Source organism: Vicia villosa, linkage group LG2 (genome assembly GCF_029867415.1).
Source record: "Vicia villosa cultivar HV-30 ecotype Madison, WI linkage group LG2, Vvil1.0, whole genome shotgun sequence".
NCBI classification, from domain to species: domain Eukaryota; kingdom Viridiplantae; phylum Streptophyta; class Magnoliopsida; order Fabales; family Fabaceae; genus Vicia; species Vicia villosa.
In genome coordinates, this window is record NC_081181.1 from 158042538 (window position 1) to 158059921 (window position 17384).

The 17384-nt window shown below is 29.7% G+C and overlaps 1 protein-coding gene across 1 annotated transcript; it reads right to left on the bottom strand.

The window, feature by feature from the left end:
• Positions 1 to 14260: 14260 nt before the first annotated feature.
• Positions 14261 to 15057, bottom strand: LOC131650435 (uncharacterized). The gene is made up of 2 exons (XM_058920145.1): positions 14382 to 15057; positions 14261 to 14280 (listed from the first exon to the last, which is right to left on the bottom strand). Exons 1-2 carry the CDS (start codon positions 15055 to 15057, stop codon positions 14261 to 14263), a joined length of 696 nt encoding a protein of 231 aa, XP_058776128.1.
• Positions 15058 to 17384: the final 2327 nt, after the last annotated feature.

The window sequence follows — 17384 nt, forward strand, 5'->3', positions numbered from 1 at the left end:
AAAATCTATTATATGATTTATAAAATTATTTTTGTGTTTTCCAAAGTTAGAACCAAAATATACACAATATTTTTTTTATTAAAATAATTTATTGTGTTGTAACATTTCTTAAAATAAAAATTATTAAATTGAAAGTAACACAAAAGAATTAATTAAAAAATTAAATTAAATATAATATTAAATTACAAATAAAACTAAATCATCTTTTAAAGTTGTTTTTTTCCTTACTATGAAAACATGAACATAGTTATTTAGCTCTAGAAGTAATCTATCTATTAAAAAGTGATTGGTCTTATCCTTGAATTTGATTCCGCGTGAGAATGAGGTGGCAGACAGCACTTTGCGCATATATATCTTTTAGTTTCTATTCTAACTTTCTAACATTAGGCATTTAGGCTGGATAAATCAATGGGTTTGATGCATATCTGGTTTAAAACTTAAATAAACTGTCGTTTCATTCTTAAGTCTAAATTTCGACAGATAAAATTTTAATTTTTAGAAAAATCAGTTAAATTAAATTAACGAATAAATCAAATAAAATTTGTCGATTTAATATTTATTTGACTAGCGGTGGAGCTTGGGCCTCAAGGACGTGCTTCCCTTGAGGTCCTGAGTTCGAAGGAGCCCGGGGCCAACTTTCGGAGGCTACGTGGGGGAGCCTAAAAAACTCCTCTCGAGTGGATTAGTCGACACGGAAGGAAGGATACCACTCTATTAAAAAAAAAAGAAACAGTTTATTTTTATAAAGTCATACATTCATTTCTTAACTTATTCAAGAAAAAAATATCAAAATTTTAGAACAGCGCAAAAATTTTTTTTATCATTCAAAAAATTATTATTATTTTAAATCATAAATTATATAACAATTTATATCTTATGTTGAATGTTTTGTATTTTTTCAGAGTAAATAATGCCAAATTAGATTATAAAAACAATAATAATTTGACTTGAATCCATTCTAATAATGAGTCAATTTTATAATAATAGAAATAAATAACATGAATATTAGTTGAGTTTGATCGGATTTGAATTTTTGCCGGAATCAAAATAATCATTTAAATTCAATCATATCAACTCAATATCATTCAAATTAAACAATTAAATTAATTCGACATCCAATTCAACCCAATCTATTTGTAAAAAAAATAATAAATTGATCGGTTTCAAACAAACGATTCAAATATAATTTTTAGGGGTGCTCGTGGTGCGGTTTGGACGGTTTTGACGAAAAAAATCATCCGAACCGCAAGAGAAAAAATAGTGCGGTTTGGTTTGGTTCGGTTGACTTTTAAAAAAAATCCAAACCAAACCAAACTAAACTAATGCGGTTTGGTTCGGTTCGGTTGGTTCGGTTTTTTACAAATATTTTATTGAGCCATACATACACATATATATGACAACATAATTTTATATTTAGACATTCATACACTAACAAATAACAACAAAACTCGTCATATTTTGACAATAATTTTCCATGTAATATGTAAAAATTAAATTAGACAAAAGTGGAATATTAAACATAAAATAATAGCATAAAACAATATAAAATTATTATAATGAAACAAAAAAATAGAAGAGACAAAAGATTAGTGAAGGTGAAAAAGAAAAAGAAAAAGTGTTGAGAGATTAGAGAAGAAGATGTGCAATAAAAATGAAACTGAAATACGGAACATTTACATAAAAATGAGAAGGTGAAAAAGAAAGAACATAGGAGAGTAAAGATTATAGAAGAAGAGGGAAGATGTATGTGGCAAACAATGTGAAATAATATTATTAGAGATTTGAGAAGATCGGGACTGAAATTATATGTGTAAGGATGAAAAAATTGTTCGTATTCATAAGGTTAATGTATAATAGGTTTAATTTTGGGTTGGATGTGAGTTAAGTAAAATTTAGGTTGTAACATAATGCGGTTTGATTCGGTTTGGTTCGGTTTACAAAATACAAACCGCAAACCGAACCGAACCGTGCGGTTTTGTTAAAAAATGACCCAAACTAATCCGAACCAAATGCGATTTTTTGCGGTTTCGGTTTGGTTTGGTTTAGTTTGCGGTTTTCTATTGGGTTGGTTTGGTTTTGAGCACCCCTAATAATTTTCAATTTGTCAAAATATATTACTAAAATTATTTTTACAGTATAGATTGCATATCACATATTCCAAAAATGTCACCACAGCTACTAGTACCAACTTTCAGATAGTTGGAAAAAAAAATGCATTTCATGTTTTATTTTTATTGATGGATTGTACTGTAGTATCCATCATGATAGGCCTGGATCATGGGATATTGTCTGTTTCATTAATGGAAATAAAACTAGGCAGGTGCTGTATTTGAAAGTTGTTCTAATATATGGAAATGCCTTTAGGGGCGTTTTTTAAGTGGTAAATTTTTTTAAAAATTCGTGTATTTAATATATTAAAAATTGAAATATTAATTTTTATAAAAAATATTTTTTTTATTTAATATACTTATTAAAGAGTGTCTTGAAGGCACTGGTTAGTAATAGTCATATATATATATATATATATATATATATATATATATATATAAGTCACATCAAATTTAGAAAATATAAAAATATTCTTAGATTCTAGAAATGCATTGAACGCACATCAAATTTATGTCAAATAACTCACATGCACCGTATTTTGACAAAAAATAATAATCTGAAAATATATTTTTGAAAACAATTAAATTTTTACTATTGGTTGGTAGTTATTGACTGCAACATAATTCAAAATGGCATCTCAAGCATTGACTGTAAAAATATATTTCCCTACCTGCAACATATAATACTATATAATGATACCCTTGTTTATCTATAATATAACAAAATAAGTGGTTCTAGTTTTTACAAAAATACCCATCATTAATTTTCTTACACCTATTAAAATTGTTAGTTTTTTTGTCTATCCACACAATTGTCTAATATAATGTTAATATTTTATTCAATATTATTATAACTTATAAATCAATTCCTCTCATTTTTCACCATTCTTTCTCTCTCTTCACCTTTACATTATTAGTTTTCAAAAGCAATCTAAAGTTGATTGAGATATTTATTCTAATTATTAGATTTAAAAATATAATTTTGATCCAACATAAAATATGAAGAAAATAGCAACAAAAAAAAATTTATTTTATTTATTTGTGTCCATAAGCCATTATAATTGATTCTAAAAACTACAATTATTTTAATGTTAAAATATATACATATTCAAACTTTTTTTAACCGTTGAGGATTTGTTTTCTTTTTAAATGTGATTTCAAAATTTACATTTATGTAATTTGATTTTTATGTCATTATCAATACTATAAGTCCCTTTTATGGAAAGGAAAAAAAGAGAGATAAATAAACCAACAAGAAATCAAATTCAAATTTCAAAATCTTATTTTCCCCACTCTTTTACTCTATTTATTTATATTTTATATATGAAAATTTACTATTGATCCACATATTTTTATAAATATATAACTAAACAAAAATAATATTAGTATACGGGAAAATATTTATTATTGATCTAAATATTTTAATATACGAAAAATAGTATTTATGATCCAAAAAATTTTAATTCATAAATGGTATACGGGAAAAAATTTATTATTGATCTACATATTTTTATATACGAAAATTTACTATTGATTTAGATATTTTTGTAAACGATACTTAAACAAAAATAATATTTGTATATGGAAAAAAATTTATTATTGATCTAAATATTTGTATATACGAAAAAATGGTATTTATGATCTAAATTTTTTTTATTAAAAAATGGTATACAGGAAAAAATTTATTATTGATCTACATATTTTTATCTATAATATAAGAAAATAAGTGGTTCTAGTTTTTACAAAAATACCCATCATTAATTTTCTTACACCTATTAAAATTGTTAGTTTTTTTGTCTATCCACACAATTGTCTAATATAATGTTAATATTTTATTCAACATTATTATAACTTATAAATCAATTCCTCTCATTTTTCACCATTCTTTCTCTCTCTTCACCTTTACATTATTAGTTTTCAAAAGCAATCTAAAGTTGATTGAAATATTTATTCTAATTATTAGATTTAAAAATATAATTTTGATCCAACATAAAATATGAAGAAAATAGCAACAAAAAAAAATCTATTTTATTTATTTGTGTCCATAAGCCATTATAATTGATTCTAAAAACTACAATTATTTTAATGTTAAAATATATACATATTCAAACTTTTTTTAACCGTTGAGGATTTGTTTTCTTTTTAAATGTGATTTCAAAATTTACATTTATGTAATTTGATTTTTATGTCATTATCAATACTATAAGTCCCTTTTATGGAAAGGAAAAAAAGAGAGATAAATAAACCAACAAGAAATCAAATTCAAATTTCAAAATCTTATTTTCCCCACTCTTTTACTCTATTTATTTATATTTTATATATGAAAATTTACTATTGATCCACATATTTTTATAAATATATAACTAAACAAAAATAATATTAGTATACGGGAAAATATTTATTATTGATCTAAATATTTTAATATACGAAAAATAGTATTTATGATCCAAAAAATTTTAATTCATAAATGGTATACGGGAAAAAATTTATTATTGATCTACATATTTTTATATACGAAAATTTACTATTGATTTAGATATTTTTGTAAACGATACTTAAACAAAAATAATATTTGTATATGGAAAAAAATTTATTATTGATCTAAATATTTGTATATACGAAAAAATGGTATTTATGATCTAAATTTTTTTTATTAAAAATTGGTATACAGGAAAAAATTTATTATTGATCTACATATTTTTATCTATAATATAAGAAAATAAGTGGTTCTAGTTTTTACAAAAATACCCATCATTAATTTTCTTACACCTATTAAAATTGTTAGTTTTTTTGTCTATCCACACAATTGTCTAATATAATGTTAATATTTTATTCAACATTATTATAACTTATAAATCAATTCCTCTCATTTTTCACCATTCTTTCTCTCTCTTCACCTTTACATTATTAGTTTTCAAAAGCAATCTAAAGTTGATTGAAATATTTATTCTAATTATTAGATTTAAAAATATAATTTTGATCCAACATAAAATATGAAGAAAATAGCAACAAAAAAAAAATCTATTTTATTTATTTGTGTCCATAAGCCATTATAATTTATTCTAAAAACTACAATTATTTTAATGTTAAAATATATACATATTCAAACTTTTTTTAACCGTTGAGGATTTGTTTTCTTTTTAAATGTGATTTCAAAATTTACATTTATGTAATTTGATTTTTATGTCATTATCAATACTATAAGTCCCTTTTATGGAAAGGAAAAAAAGAGAGATAAATAAACCAACAAGAAATCAAATTCAAATTTCAAAATCTTATTTTCCCCACTCTTTTACTCTATTTATTTATATTTTATATATGAAAATTTACTATTGATCCACATATTTTTATAAATATATAACTAAACAAAAATAATATTAGTATACGGGAAAATATTTATTATTGATCTAAATATTTTAATATACGAAAAATAGTATTTATGATCCAAAAAATTTTAATTCATAAATGGTATACGGGAAAAAATTTATTATTGATCTACATATTTTTATATACGAAAATTTACTATTGATTTAGATATTTTTGTAAACGATACTTAAACAAAAATAATATTTGTATATGGAAAAAAATTTATTATTGATCTAAATATTTGTATATACGAAAAAATGGTATTTATGATCTAAATTTTTTTTATTAAAAAATGGTATACAGGAAAAAATTTATTATTGATCTACATATTTTTATCTATAATATAAGAAAATAAGTGGTTCTAGTTTTTACAAAAATACCCATCATTAATTTTCTTACACCTATTAAAATTGTTAGTTTTTTTGTCTATCCACACAATTGTCTAATATAATGTTAATATTTTATTCAACATTATTATAACTTATAAATCAATTCCTCTCATTTTTCACCATTCTTTCTCTCTCTTCACCTTTACATTATTAGTTTTCAAAAGCAATCTAAAGTTGATTGAAATATTTATTCTAATTATTAGATTTAAAAATATAATTTTGATCCAACATAAAATATGAAGAAAATAGCAACAAAAAAAAAATCTATTTTATTTATTTGTGTCCATAAGCCATTATAATTGATTCTAAAAACTACAATTATTTTAATGTTAAAATATATACATATTCAAACTTTTTTTAACCGTTGAGGATTTGTTTTCTTTTTAAATGTGATTTCAAAATTTACATTTATGTAATTTGATTTTTATGTCATTATCAATACTATAAGTCCCTTTTATGGAAAGGAAAAAAAGAGAGATAAATAAACCAACAAGAAATCAAATTCAAATTTCAAAATCTTATTTTCCCCACTCTTTTACTCTATTTATTTATATTTTATATATGAAAATTTACTATTGATCCACATATTTTTATAAATATATAACTAAACAAAAATAATATTAGTATACGGGAAAATATTTATTATTGATCTAAATATTTTAATATACGAAAAATAGTATTTATGATCCAAAAAATTTTAATTCATAAATGGTATACGGGAAAAAATTTATTATTGATCTACATATTTTTATATACGAAAATTTACTATTGATTTAGATATTTTTGTAAACGATACTTAAACAAAAATAATATTTGTATATGGAAAAAAATTTATTATTGATCTAAATATTTGTATATACGAAAAAATGGTATTTATGATCTAAATTTTTTTTTTTAAAAATGGGTATACAGGAAAAAATTTATTATTGATCTACATATTTTTATATACGAAAATTTACTATTGATCCATATGTTTTTGTAAACGATACCTAAACAAAAATAATATTTGTATACGGGAAAAAAATTATTATTTATCTAAATATTTTAATATACGAAAAAATGGTATCTATGATCTAAAATTTTTTATTCAACAATGGTATAAGGGAAAATTTTTATTATTGATCTACATATTTTATATACGAAAATTTACTATTGAACCAGATATTTTTGTAAACGATACCTAAACAAAAATAATATTTGTATACGGGAAAAAATTTATTATTGATCTAAATATTTTTATATACGAAAAATGATATTTATGATCCAATTTTTTTTTTATTAAAAAATGGTATACGGGAAAATTTTTATTATTGATCTAAATATTTTTATATATGAAAAATGGTATTTATGATCCAAATTTTTTTATTCAAAAATGGTATACAGGAACAAATCTATTATTGATTTAAATATTTTTATATACGAAAAATGGTATTTATGATCCAAAATTTTTTTATTCAAAAATGGTATACGGAAAAAATTTATTATTGATCTAAATATTTTTATATATGAAAAATGGTATTTATAATCCAAATTTTTTTAATTAAAAAATGGTATACAAGAACAAAACTATTATTGATTTAAATATTTTTATATACGAAAATTTACTATTGATCCATATATTTTTATAAACGATACCTAAACAAAAATAATATTTGTATACGGAAAAAAAATTATTATTGATCTAAATATTTTTATATACGAAAGATGGTATTTATGATCCAAAAATGGTATACGGGAAAAAATCCATTATAAATTTAAATATTTTTATATAAAAAAAATCTATTATTGATCTATTTTTTTTCTTTTTACACCTTCTATTTAAAATAAATATATTATGTAAACAAATGTGCGTACCAGACCAGAACCCGTGCGTATGCACGGGTTTGTTACTAGTTTTCACATGAAAAAAAATGAGGTGAGTTTGATATTGACCCCCAAGATCTACAAAGAGGCATTATTAGGGGAGGTGATGTTTGTTTGTTGGAACAACTTGATGAAAATGGGTCAATTACAATTTTTTTTTGGGTTAAATAAGTTTTTGGTCTCTATAAATATTGCAGTTTCATTTTTAGTCCCTTCTGGGTTTTGGCAACGGTTTTAGCTGGTTTTGGCAACGGTTTTTTTATAAAAAACGTTGCCTAAAAGCAGGGAGGGACTAAAAATGAAAACTGCAATATTTATAGGGACCAAAAACTTATTTAACCCTATCATAAAAAATATTAAATTAAAATGAGATATTATTATTGTTAGTGCACAAGGTGATGAAAGAAAGCAAAAGGAATGTTATATTCTTTGTAAATGACGACTACAAGTGAATGATTAGGTTTAAATGCAGTTATTACTAGTCTGTTTATACATAGAAAACTAGGGTTGTCACGTAGGCCCTAACAAAAGTAAACTTAATAACTAAGTAAACAAAATAAATCAGAACCCTAGAAGCTGAACATACTTCTGGGACGCAACCTCAGAACTTTTGCTTCTGACTGATAATAAATTCTGACTAACAACAGTTTCTGAATTTGAATTACTTCCAACACCATCCCTTAATTCATATTCAGCTAACCAAAACTATAACACCAATTTCTTCCCTCAAATGGATAGAGTGTTCAGTCTTGACATCCTTCGTCAGAACATCTACAAGTTGCTTATGGTTGCTATAGTGTGCAACTCCATTCAGAAATGCAGATTTTTCCTTGAAAACCCATCAGACGCTGATGTTTTTCTTCTCCTTTGGAAACTCACTTAACTCCTAAGTCTTGTTTCTTTCTATAGCCTCAAGTTCTTCTTTCATGGCATTCAACCATAATTTCTTCTTGAGATTTTCTTCAATACACACTTGTTTAGAATCTTCTTCTGATTCTAGAACTGTATCTCCTTCTGAACATTCTTCAAAAGCACGACTACCACAAGAAGCTACACCTTTGTTAACTTCTACACTTCGTCCAGAACCACTAGCTTCAGAAATACCGCCTTCAAAAGTTGGATTGCCTTCAGAATCATAACCATTGTCAGAGGCTAGACTACCTTCAGAAGCTCTTGTTTATGAAGTTCCACCTTCAACGTCATGATTACCACCAGAAACATGATCATCTCCAGAAGCTTGTCCTCTAGAACCTATGTCTTCAGAGTTTTTCCTTCCTCAAACATGATCACCACCAGATTCAACATCTGGATCAGAATCAGATTCACCGTCAGATTCATCTTCAGAGTCTCCAGAAGATTCTTCATCTTCTAACTCTGACTCACCTTCAAAACTTTCAAGTTTTAAATCATTTTCAGAACCTTCAGGTTCTGATTTATCTTCAGAAGCAGAATCTTCTTCAGATTCTGACTCATCTTCTGATTCTCCTTCAAACTCAGAATCACCTTCGGATTCTGACTTGTCTTCAGCTTCAGAGTCATCTTCTGACTCTGACCCATCCTCAGAATCTTCAAAGTCATCTTCTGATTCTGATTTATATAAAAACACACCTTCAAAATATTCAGAGTTATCTTCTTCCCCTTCAGAATCAGAAAACGAAAAACTCATAGGTTCCTCATCAGATTCATAAGCCATTAATATCACAGGTTCATCATCAGAATCTCCTTTGGCTATTTTTGCTTCTTCTTTGTTTGACCAACAATCTTTAGCAAAGTGTCAAACCTATAACAACAATAACACATAACCATTCTCTTGTCATACTTCTCCTTTCCCTTCTGATGTTTCTCTTCATCAGAATAGAGGACTTCTGACTTCTGAGACCTACCATGTCTTTTTTGCTTCTGGTCCTTCTTGACAAAAGAAGCTTTCAGAGCCTGCTTAACCTCCTTCTCAGAGGTTCTTTTAGCCAGACGCAACTCTTGCGCCTCTAGACTACTTTGTAGCTCTTCTATTCTCATGGTTTCCAAATCTTTAGAACGTTCAATTTCTACAACAATGTAATCAAATCGAGGAGTAAGCGACCTCAATATCCTCTCAATGATTACTTGTTCAGAAATGGTTTCTCCACAAGCTTTCATCTCATTAGTGATCAGAATCACTCTGGAGGTGTATTCAGATACCTTCTCGTTATCTTTCATGTTGAGATTCTCCTACTGCTTTCGTTGTCCTTCTTCACTGATGCGTCACCATCGCAACACCTAACCAGTGTATCCCACACAGCCTTCACCGTCGTCAAATCAACGATTTCCTCAAACACGTTCACATCTACACACTGATGGATGTAGAATAATGCCTTCTGATCGCTCTTCCTTATTCCTCTCTTTGTTTCTCTTTGTTCCTCTATTGCATTCGCTGCAACCGGAACATAACCTTCGGTAACAAGCTCAAGAACATCTTAAGCCCTGAACAACATACGCATTTGAGACATTCACCTATTCCAGTTCTTTCCATCAAGCACCATAATTTTTGTATTCAGATTACTTCAACTCATTTTAACCTTGTGCAAGTCACTCAGATCTCACCAAACAAAGTGTTTCCCAATCTCGTAGAATCATAAAATGTGATTTTGTTCCGATTTTGTTCAAGATTCAACACAAATACAAGAACCAAAATCAATCACACAACGCCTCACCGCTTCACTCGTGTTTCCCCGTGGATCCGAACCGGAGCTCTACATACCAATTGTTAGTGCACAAGGTGATGAAAGAAAGCAAAAGAAATATTATATTCTCTGTAAATGACGGCTATAACAGATTGTGAAATGATTAGGTTTAAATGCAACTACTATTAGTCTATTTATACACAGAAAACTAGGGTTGCCACGTAGGCCCTAACAAAAGTAAACTTAATAACTAAGTAAACAAAATTAACTAGAGCCCCATAAGTTAAACATACTTCTCGGACGCAACATCAGAAACTTCTGCTTTTGACTGATAACAAATTATGACTAAACAACTTCAGAATATGAATTACTTCCAACAACTATTAAATATAACTTTATTTTGCAAAATATATTCAACTTAAATATTTTCTCATTAATAATTTATAATTATTACTCCGTCATTTGTCAATAAAATCGGCTTGATGCCTTTCTCATTGTATTTGATACTTTATATAATAGTGTCGGTAATTACAATTCATAATGACTAATTACAACTCGTAATGACTAATTTCCTATTCTATGAAAGTAAATTATTCACAATAAATAAAAGGATTATTTCCTGATTAACATCCCCCCTCAAATTAACGCGTCTGGTCAAGGAGCATCAATTTGCTAACTAGAAACTGATGTCGTAGACGTGGAACAACCTTGGTAAGAATATCTGCAACCTGCAACTGAGTACTGACGTGAGGAAGTGATATCATTCGATCATCATAGGCGTCACATATGGAATGACAATCAACTTCTATATGTTTGGTGCGTTCATGAAAAACAGGATTTGCAACAATTTGAATGACACTTGTATTGTCAACATAAAGTGAAGTTGGCTCTGTTTGGGGAAATCCAAGTTCAGCCAAAAGACCACGAAGCCGAAGTATTTCTGAACAAGCAGCAGACATGGCACGATACTCGGATTCAGTAGAAGATTTAGAAACTCTTGCTTGCTTCTTACTTTTCCAAGAGATTAGTGAAGAACCAAGAAACATGCACCAACCAGTGACAGATCGACGAGTATCAGGACACCCTGCTCAATCAGCATCATTATAAGCACTCAACTGAAGAGAAATGCCAACAGAAAAGAATAATCTGCGGTGAGAGGTTCCCTTTAAGTAATGAATTATACGATGAACCGCAGCCAAGTGAAGATGGCGAGGAGAATGCATGAATTGACTTGTTGAACAACAAAAGATATGTCAGGGAGAGTAATAGTCAAGTAGTTAAGGCTACCCACAAGTTCTCGATACAATAAGGGATCGGGCAAAAGATCACCATCATCACGGTGATATTTAACATTAACCTCAAGAGGAGTATCTACCGAATTAGCCGATTGGAGACCGGCCATAGAAATCAAATCTGCAGCATACTTGTGTTGATGGAGAAAGATGCCCTTGGATGTAGAATGAACCTCAAGACCAAGAAAGTAATGTGGATTACCCAGATCTTTCATGTGAAATGAGGCCTGTAACTGTTGCTTAAGTTGCTGAATGGAAGCATGATCAGAACAAGTAATAACCATATCATCAACATACAAAAGAAGCAGAACAATTCCCGCAGATGTGCTATGAATAAATAAAGAGGAATCATACTGAATATGAGTAAAGGAGAATCCAAGTAGAGTGGAGCGGAATTTCTCGTACCATGCTCTAGGTACCTGTTTCAAACCATATAAGGAGCGTTTGAGCTTGAACACTCCTTTAGATGAAGAGAATAATCCTTGAGGTGGAGTCATGTAATATCTTCTGTCAGGTCACCATGAAGAAAAGCATTCTTCACATCCATTTAATGAAGAGACCACCCACTAGAAGCAGCTATAAAGATGATCGTGCGAACAATTGTCATTTTGGCAACCGGTGCAAATGTCTCATCATAATCAATTCCATATTCCTGCTTGTTTCCTAAAGCAACCAAACGAGCCTTGTAACGGTTGAGGGACCCGTCAGAATTCAATTTCACAGAATATACACATGTGCAACCTATAGGTTTGACCTCAAGAGGACAAGAGACAATATCCCATGTGAAATTCTCTTGAAGAGCCTGAAGCTCTTCATTCATTGCTTTTCTCCATCGAACATCTTTAACAGCCTGTGAGTAACAAGTAGGAATAGATATGCTAGAGAGTGTGGCAGTCAAAGAAGTATGTGAAGAATCATACCTGTCTGGTGAATATCTATCTGGTGCGCGAGATATTCGCCCAGATCACCGTGGTTCAATCGGTACTGGATCAGGTGGCGGTTCAGCATCGAGAAGGGGCATGAGAACCTGCTGTCTGTGTTTTCGGACATATACATGACCTGGTTTATAAATTTCTATAGATTGAGGCATAATAGAAAACTTAGGAAGAGTAACAATATCATTAGTGGCACGAGAAACACAAGGAAACATAAATTGATTATCAAAAAATGTCACATTCCTAGAAATGCGAAAACGATGGTTAGTGACAACATAACACACAAATCCCATATGAGAGTGACTATATCCCAAAAATGCACATTAAACAGACTGTGCTCCAAGCTTATGTCTTTCAAATGGAGCTAAGTGAACAAAACACACACATCCAAAAGTATGTAAAGCACTATAATCAGGATGAATTTTAAAAAGACGAAAGAAAGGAGAATCAAGATCATTAACCGTAGAAGGAAGACGATTGATCAAGAAGACAGCTATAGAAAGAGCCTCTACCCAAAATCGGGGTGGTACAGATGCTTGGATAAGTAAGGTGCGTGTTACATCAAGAAAATGACGATTCTTCCGTTCTTCCATACCATTTTGTTGAGGGGTATTGGGACAAGATCGTTGAGACAAGATGCCTTTTTGTTGAAGGTATTCTCGAAATTTATTAGACATGTACTCACCACCAGAGTCAGAGCGAAAAATCTTAACACTTGCTTGAAATTGAGTTTCAACATATGTCAAAAATTTCTTAAACATAGAAAACACTTCAGATTTAGAACGGAGAAAATATATCCAAGTAAAACGACTATAATCATCAATAAATGTGATAAAATACTTATAGTGAGCATGAGAAATTACATGAGACATTCCCTATACATCACTATGAATCATCTCATAACAAGTGGAGGCACGATGAGAATCAGATGGAAAAGGAAGTGTTTTACTTTTAGCCAATTTACAAACAGAACATGAAATAGAGGCATTAGAAATAACATTTTTATTTCCCAACAAACCAGTTTTACATAAATGAGACAAAACAGAAGAGTTTGGATGACCCAATTTTCTATGCTAATCCTCATAAGAATTCAAAATGTTATTGCAAGCAAGAGATAAACGAGTAGAAATAAACTGAAGGGGAAACAATCTTCCCACTTTAGGCCCCTTCGCGATCACCTTCCCTGACACCTGATCCTGCACAAGACAACCAACACGAGAAAAATTAACATTATAATTTTCATCCACCAATTGGCCAACAGACAATAAATTGGAAGCAAGACCGGGTGATACAAGTACATGCCGAAAATCAGAGTTTATATCACCAACTTTAGTGATAGATATGGTATTACCGTCAACTATTTGAATTTTCTGATTACCATGATAAGATTGTAAATTGTGCAAATATTCAGAGGAACCCGTCATATGATTGGAGGCACCAGAATCAAGAAACCATGGACGAGAAATATCAGAAGACTTACCCTGAATTCCCGAGGCCGAAAGAGCAGAAAGTACCATTTGTTGAATTAGTTCAGGGTGTAGAGTACCATTAGATGCATTACTAACGGAAGGGCCAGCTGTAGAATTTGTATTTGCATGAAGTGCTTGCACTGAACATTGTGTTGGTCGTGGAGGACGTGTGGGACAATCAGATATAATATGACCTTGCTGCTTGCAATAATTGCAGAACTTTTTATTACAACTCCGGGAAATGTGGCCAAATTGTTTGCAAGAGAAGCATTGAACCTGTCTCATATCATGACTTTTACCTCTACTCTGAGCAGCAAATGCATTCACTGTAGGCTCAGAAGCAACAACTTCATGAGACATGGTTCCTTGAGTAGCAAGACGTTGTTCCTCTCGGAGAAGTTCACCAACACATGTATCTAAAGAAGGAACGGGATTCCTGTTCAGCAAAGCTCCTCTAACAACTTCAAATTCTGGACGAAGTTTCATAAGAAATTGATCTCGCCTACTAGTATAGTAGACCTCCTGGACATCCACAAGAGAACTCTTGGGAACATCCACATGTATAATCGCAGAGTGTTCTGTCCACAAATTCAAAAAACCAGAGTAATATTCTTGAATTGACATATTACCTTGTTTGTAATTGGCTATCTCGAGCTCTAACTGGAAACGCTTGGCCGCATTGTCCTGATTATAAATATGCTTTAAATAGTTCCACATTTCTTGAGCAGTGGAAAAAGATCGCAAATTATTAATCATCTGAGGATCAATAGTACTGAGAATCCAAGTGATAATTTGAGCATCTTTGATTTCCCAAGCATCTAAATCGGTTGTCTCTAACGGTGCTATAGAGATATCATCCAAGTGATTCCATAATCCTTTCCCTTTGAGATACATTTGAAACTGAAATTCCCAAGCCGGATAATTTTTACCGGTAAAACGAACACAAAAATCATCTTTTTCTGTTTGTGAAGCCATGGTATAAGCCTAAATAAAACTTGCAATATAATATATATTGCTAAGACTGAATACAGTAGAAAAATAATTTACTGCAACACACTATTTATTTTGTGCAACAGTAAACCCTTGCAAATAGCACCGAACCAAACACTCTAGCAATAAGGTAACCTTGTCGCTAGCACCGAACCGAAAACTTAGCAATAACAATAGTTATCACCGCTGAATCTTCAATCTGATAGTACCAACAACAGACAATCGACAATCACATTAACCAATTGTGATAAACATAAGACCAAGATTGCAAGGCATTAAGGGAAATCGCAAAGACAAAATCTCGAGATGCAAAAACGCAGAATCAAAAGCAGTTACAGGTTTCGATGAACTGTTTCGAACAAAACCACCGAGGAACAAGATTTCGAGAGCACCAACGAGGAAAAAGATTTCAAGAGCACCAACGAGGAACAAGATTCAAGGAACCAGATTATTACAAGATTTCGAGGGCGACCCAGTGGGGTGTCGCTGTTTAGCCAAGGTAACAAGATTTAGGTTTGATCGAACCTTCTGATACCATGTCAGTAAAATCGGCTTGATGCCTTTCTCATTGTATTTGATACTATATATAATAGTGTCGGTAATTATAATTTATAATGATTAATTACAACTCGTAATGACTAATTTCCTATTTTATTAAAGTAAATTATTCACAATAAATATAAGGATTATTTCCTGATTAACATCATTGTCTTGTATAAATACATATATGACCCTGAGAAAACTCAATCAAAATATTCTGACTTATAAAATATTTCATGTCTTTCTTTATATTCCTTCCACTTTGATGGTTCTGGTAATAGTTAAGTTGTAGAATCAAATAGTTTATGTTTTTTGATCCAGTCTAATTTATCATTCTTGATATTGATTTTGATTTATCCTTGGGAGAATTAAATTCACTCGCATATTTTCCATGCAAGAGGCAGCTCAATCATCCTCAAAACCATTGCTGAATTTTTCATTGTCATTACCATCGATCACAACTTCATAAAACCATTGATTTCGTTAACCAGTATGTTTATGGTAATAAGTGCGACAATGAAAATTTTGGTAGTGATCTAACTGCTTTTTATGTAGAACCAAATTGTGGATCATCTTCTCAAATTTCAAATGAGTTGTTACTAGAAGATGTTGATTAAATTGTGTCAGGGTCCATTTTATACAACAATTTTAATAATTTATTTGTCTCTGCATACAAAAGTCACTTTCAATCTTAAGAATAATTTTCAAGATGACAAATAAACTAACAACAATGATCACTTGCATCTGAAACAATCTGGCCGCACAAAAATATGGTAGAAAATGACTGATGAGGTCATCAAATAAAATTTAGATTTGGCCTTTTTTTTCAAGCTCATGCTTTCAACAATGTGTTATTTGAATCTGATACATTATTTTCTATCTTCTATAAACTAATTTTTAAATTTTTTTTTTGATTTATAGGTATTAATAATTTGTTTACCTTAATACATAATAAAAGAATATAAAGAAAATATTACACTCAAGAATTAAAGTATAAACTGAAGACTTGCATTTATTTAATTCAAGTGACACATATTGGTTGATCTACTCCAACCATGATCTAAATTTGAGAATATTAGGATTTCTTTTATCTAGTGTAAATTTTGTAAAACTTTTTTATGACTACAAATATAAGTAGATTAGATTTTATAAATATTTAACATATTTTATGTAATACTATTTTGGCTAACATATTTTATGCAATAGTCTTTTGACTATCATAAATAAAAAAATGACGGCACTATGTATTATAATATAGGCTCAAAATTACCGTTTTTGTCCTCTATTTAATTTGATTTACGAAATTGGTCTTTCTATTTTACATTGGGTTAATGAATTTTTTGGCCCCTTTAAGTATTTCAGATTTTATTTTTAGACTCTCTAAATATTTTTTTCAAAGAATGATTCCTCTAAAATTGTCCACCCACACTTTTGATCCCTCCAGCTAACGTTCGTTAACAGAGCTGACGTGACACTGTCATGTGTCTATGCCAGCATGACAAATAGCGACAAATTTTCCTTCACAAAATCCGTCGCTAAATTGAACATCATATAAAAATCCAGAATTTGTAGCTAAACCGTCTAATCTGGTTCGAGGGACAGTTCTTTCATCAAGTAAGTTGAATCACCTTTCAATCACAGTTGCAGAGGATCGGACTGTGGTCTTCCTTACTAAGTTCTGCGCCAATCACCAATAAACTCACTAACGATTAATTTTTTTTAAGTATTTTTTCCACCACCTATATTTGGCCCACTAGACTGCCTGATATAGT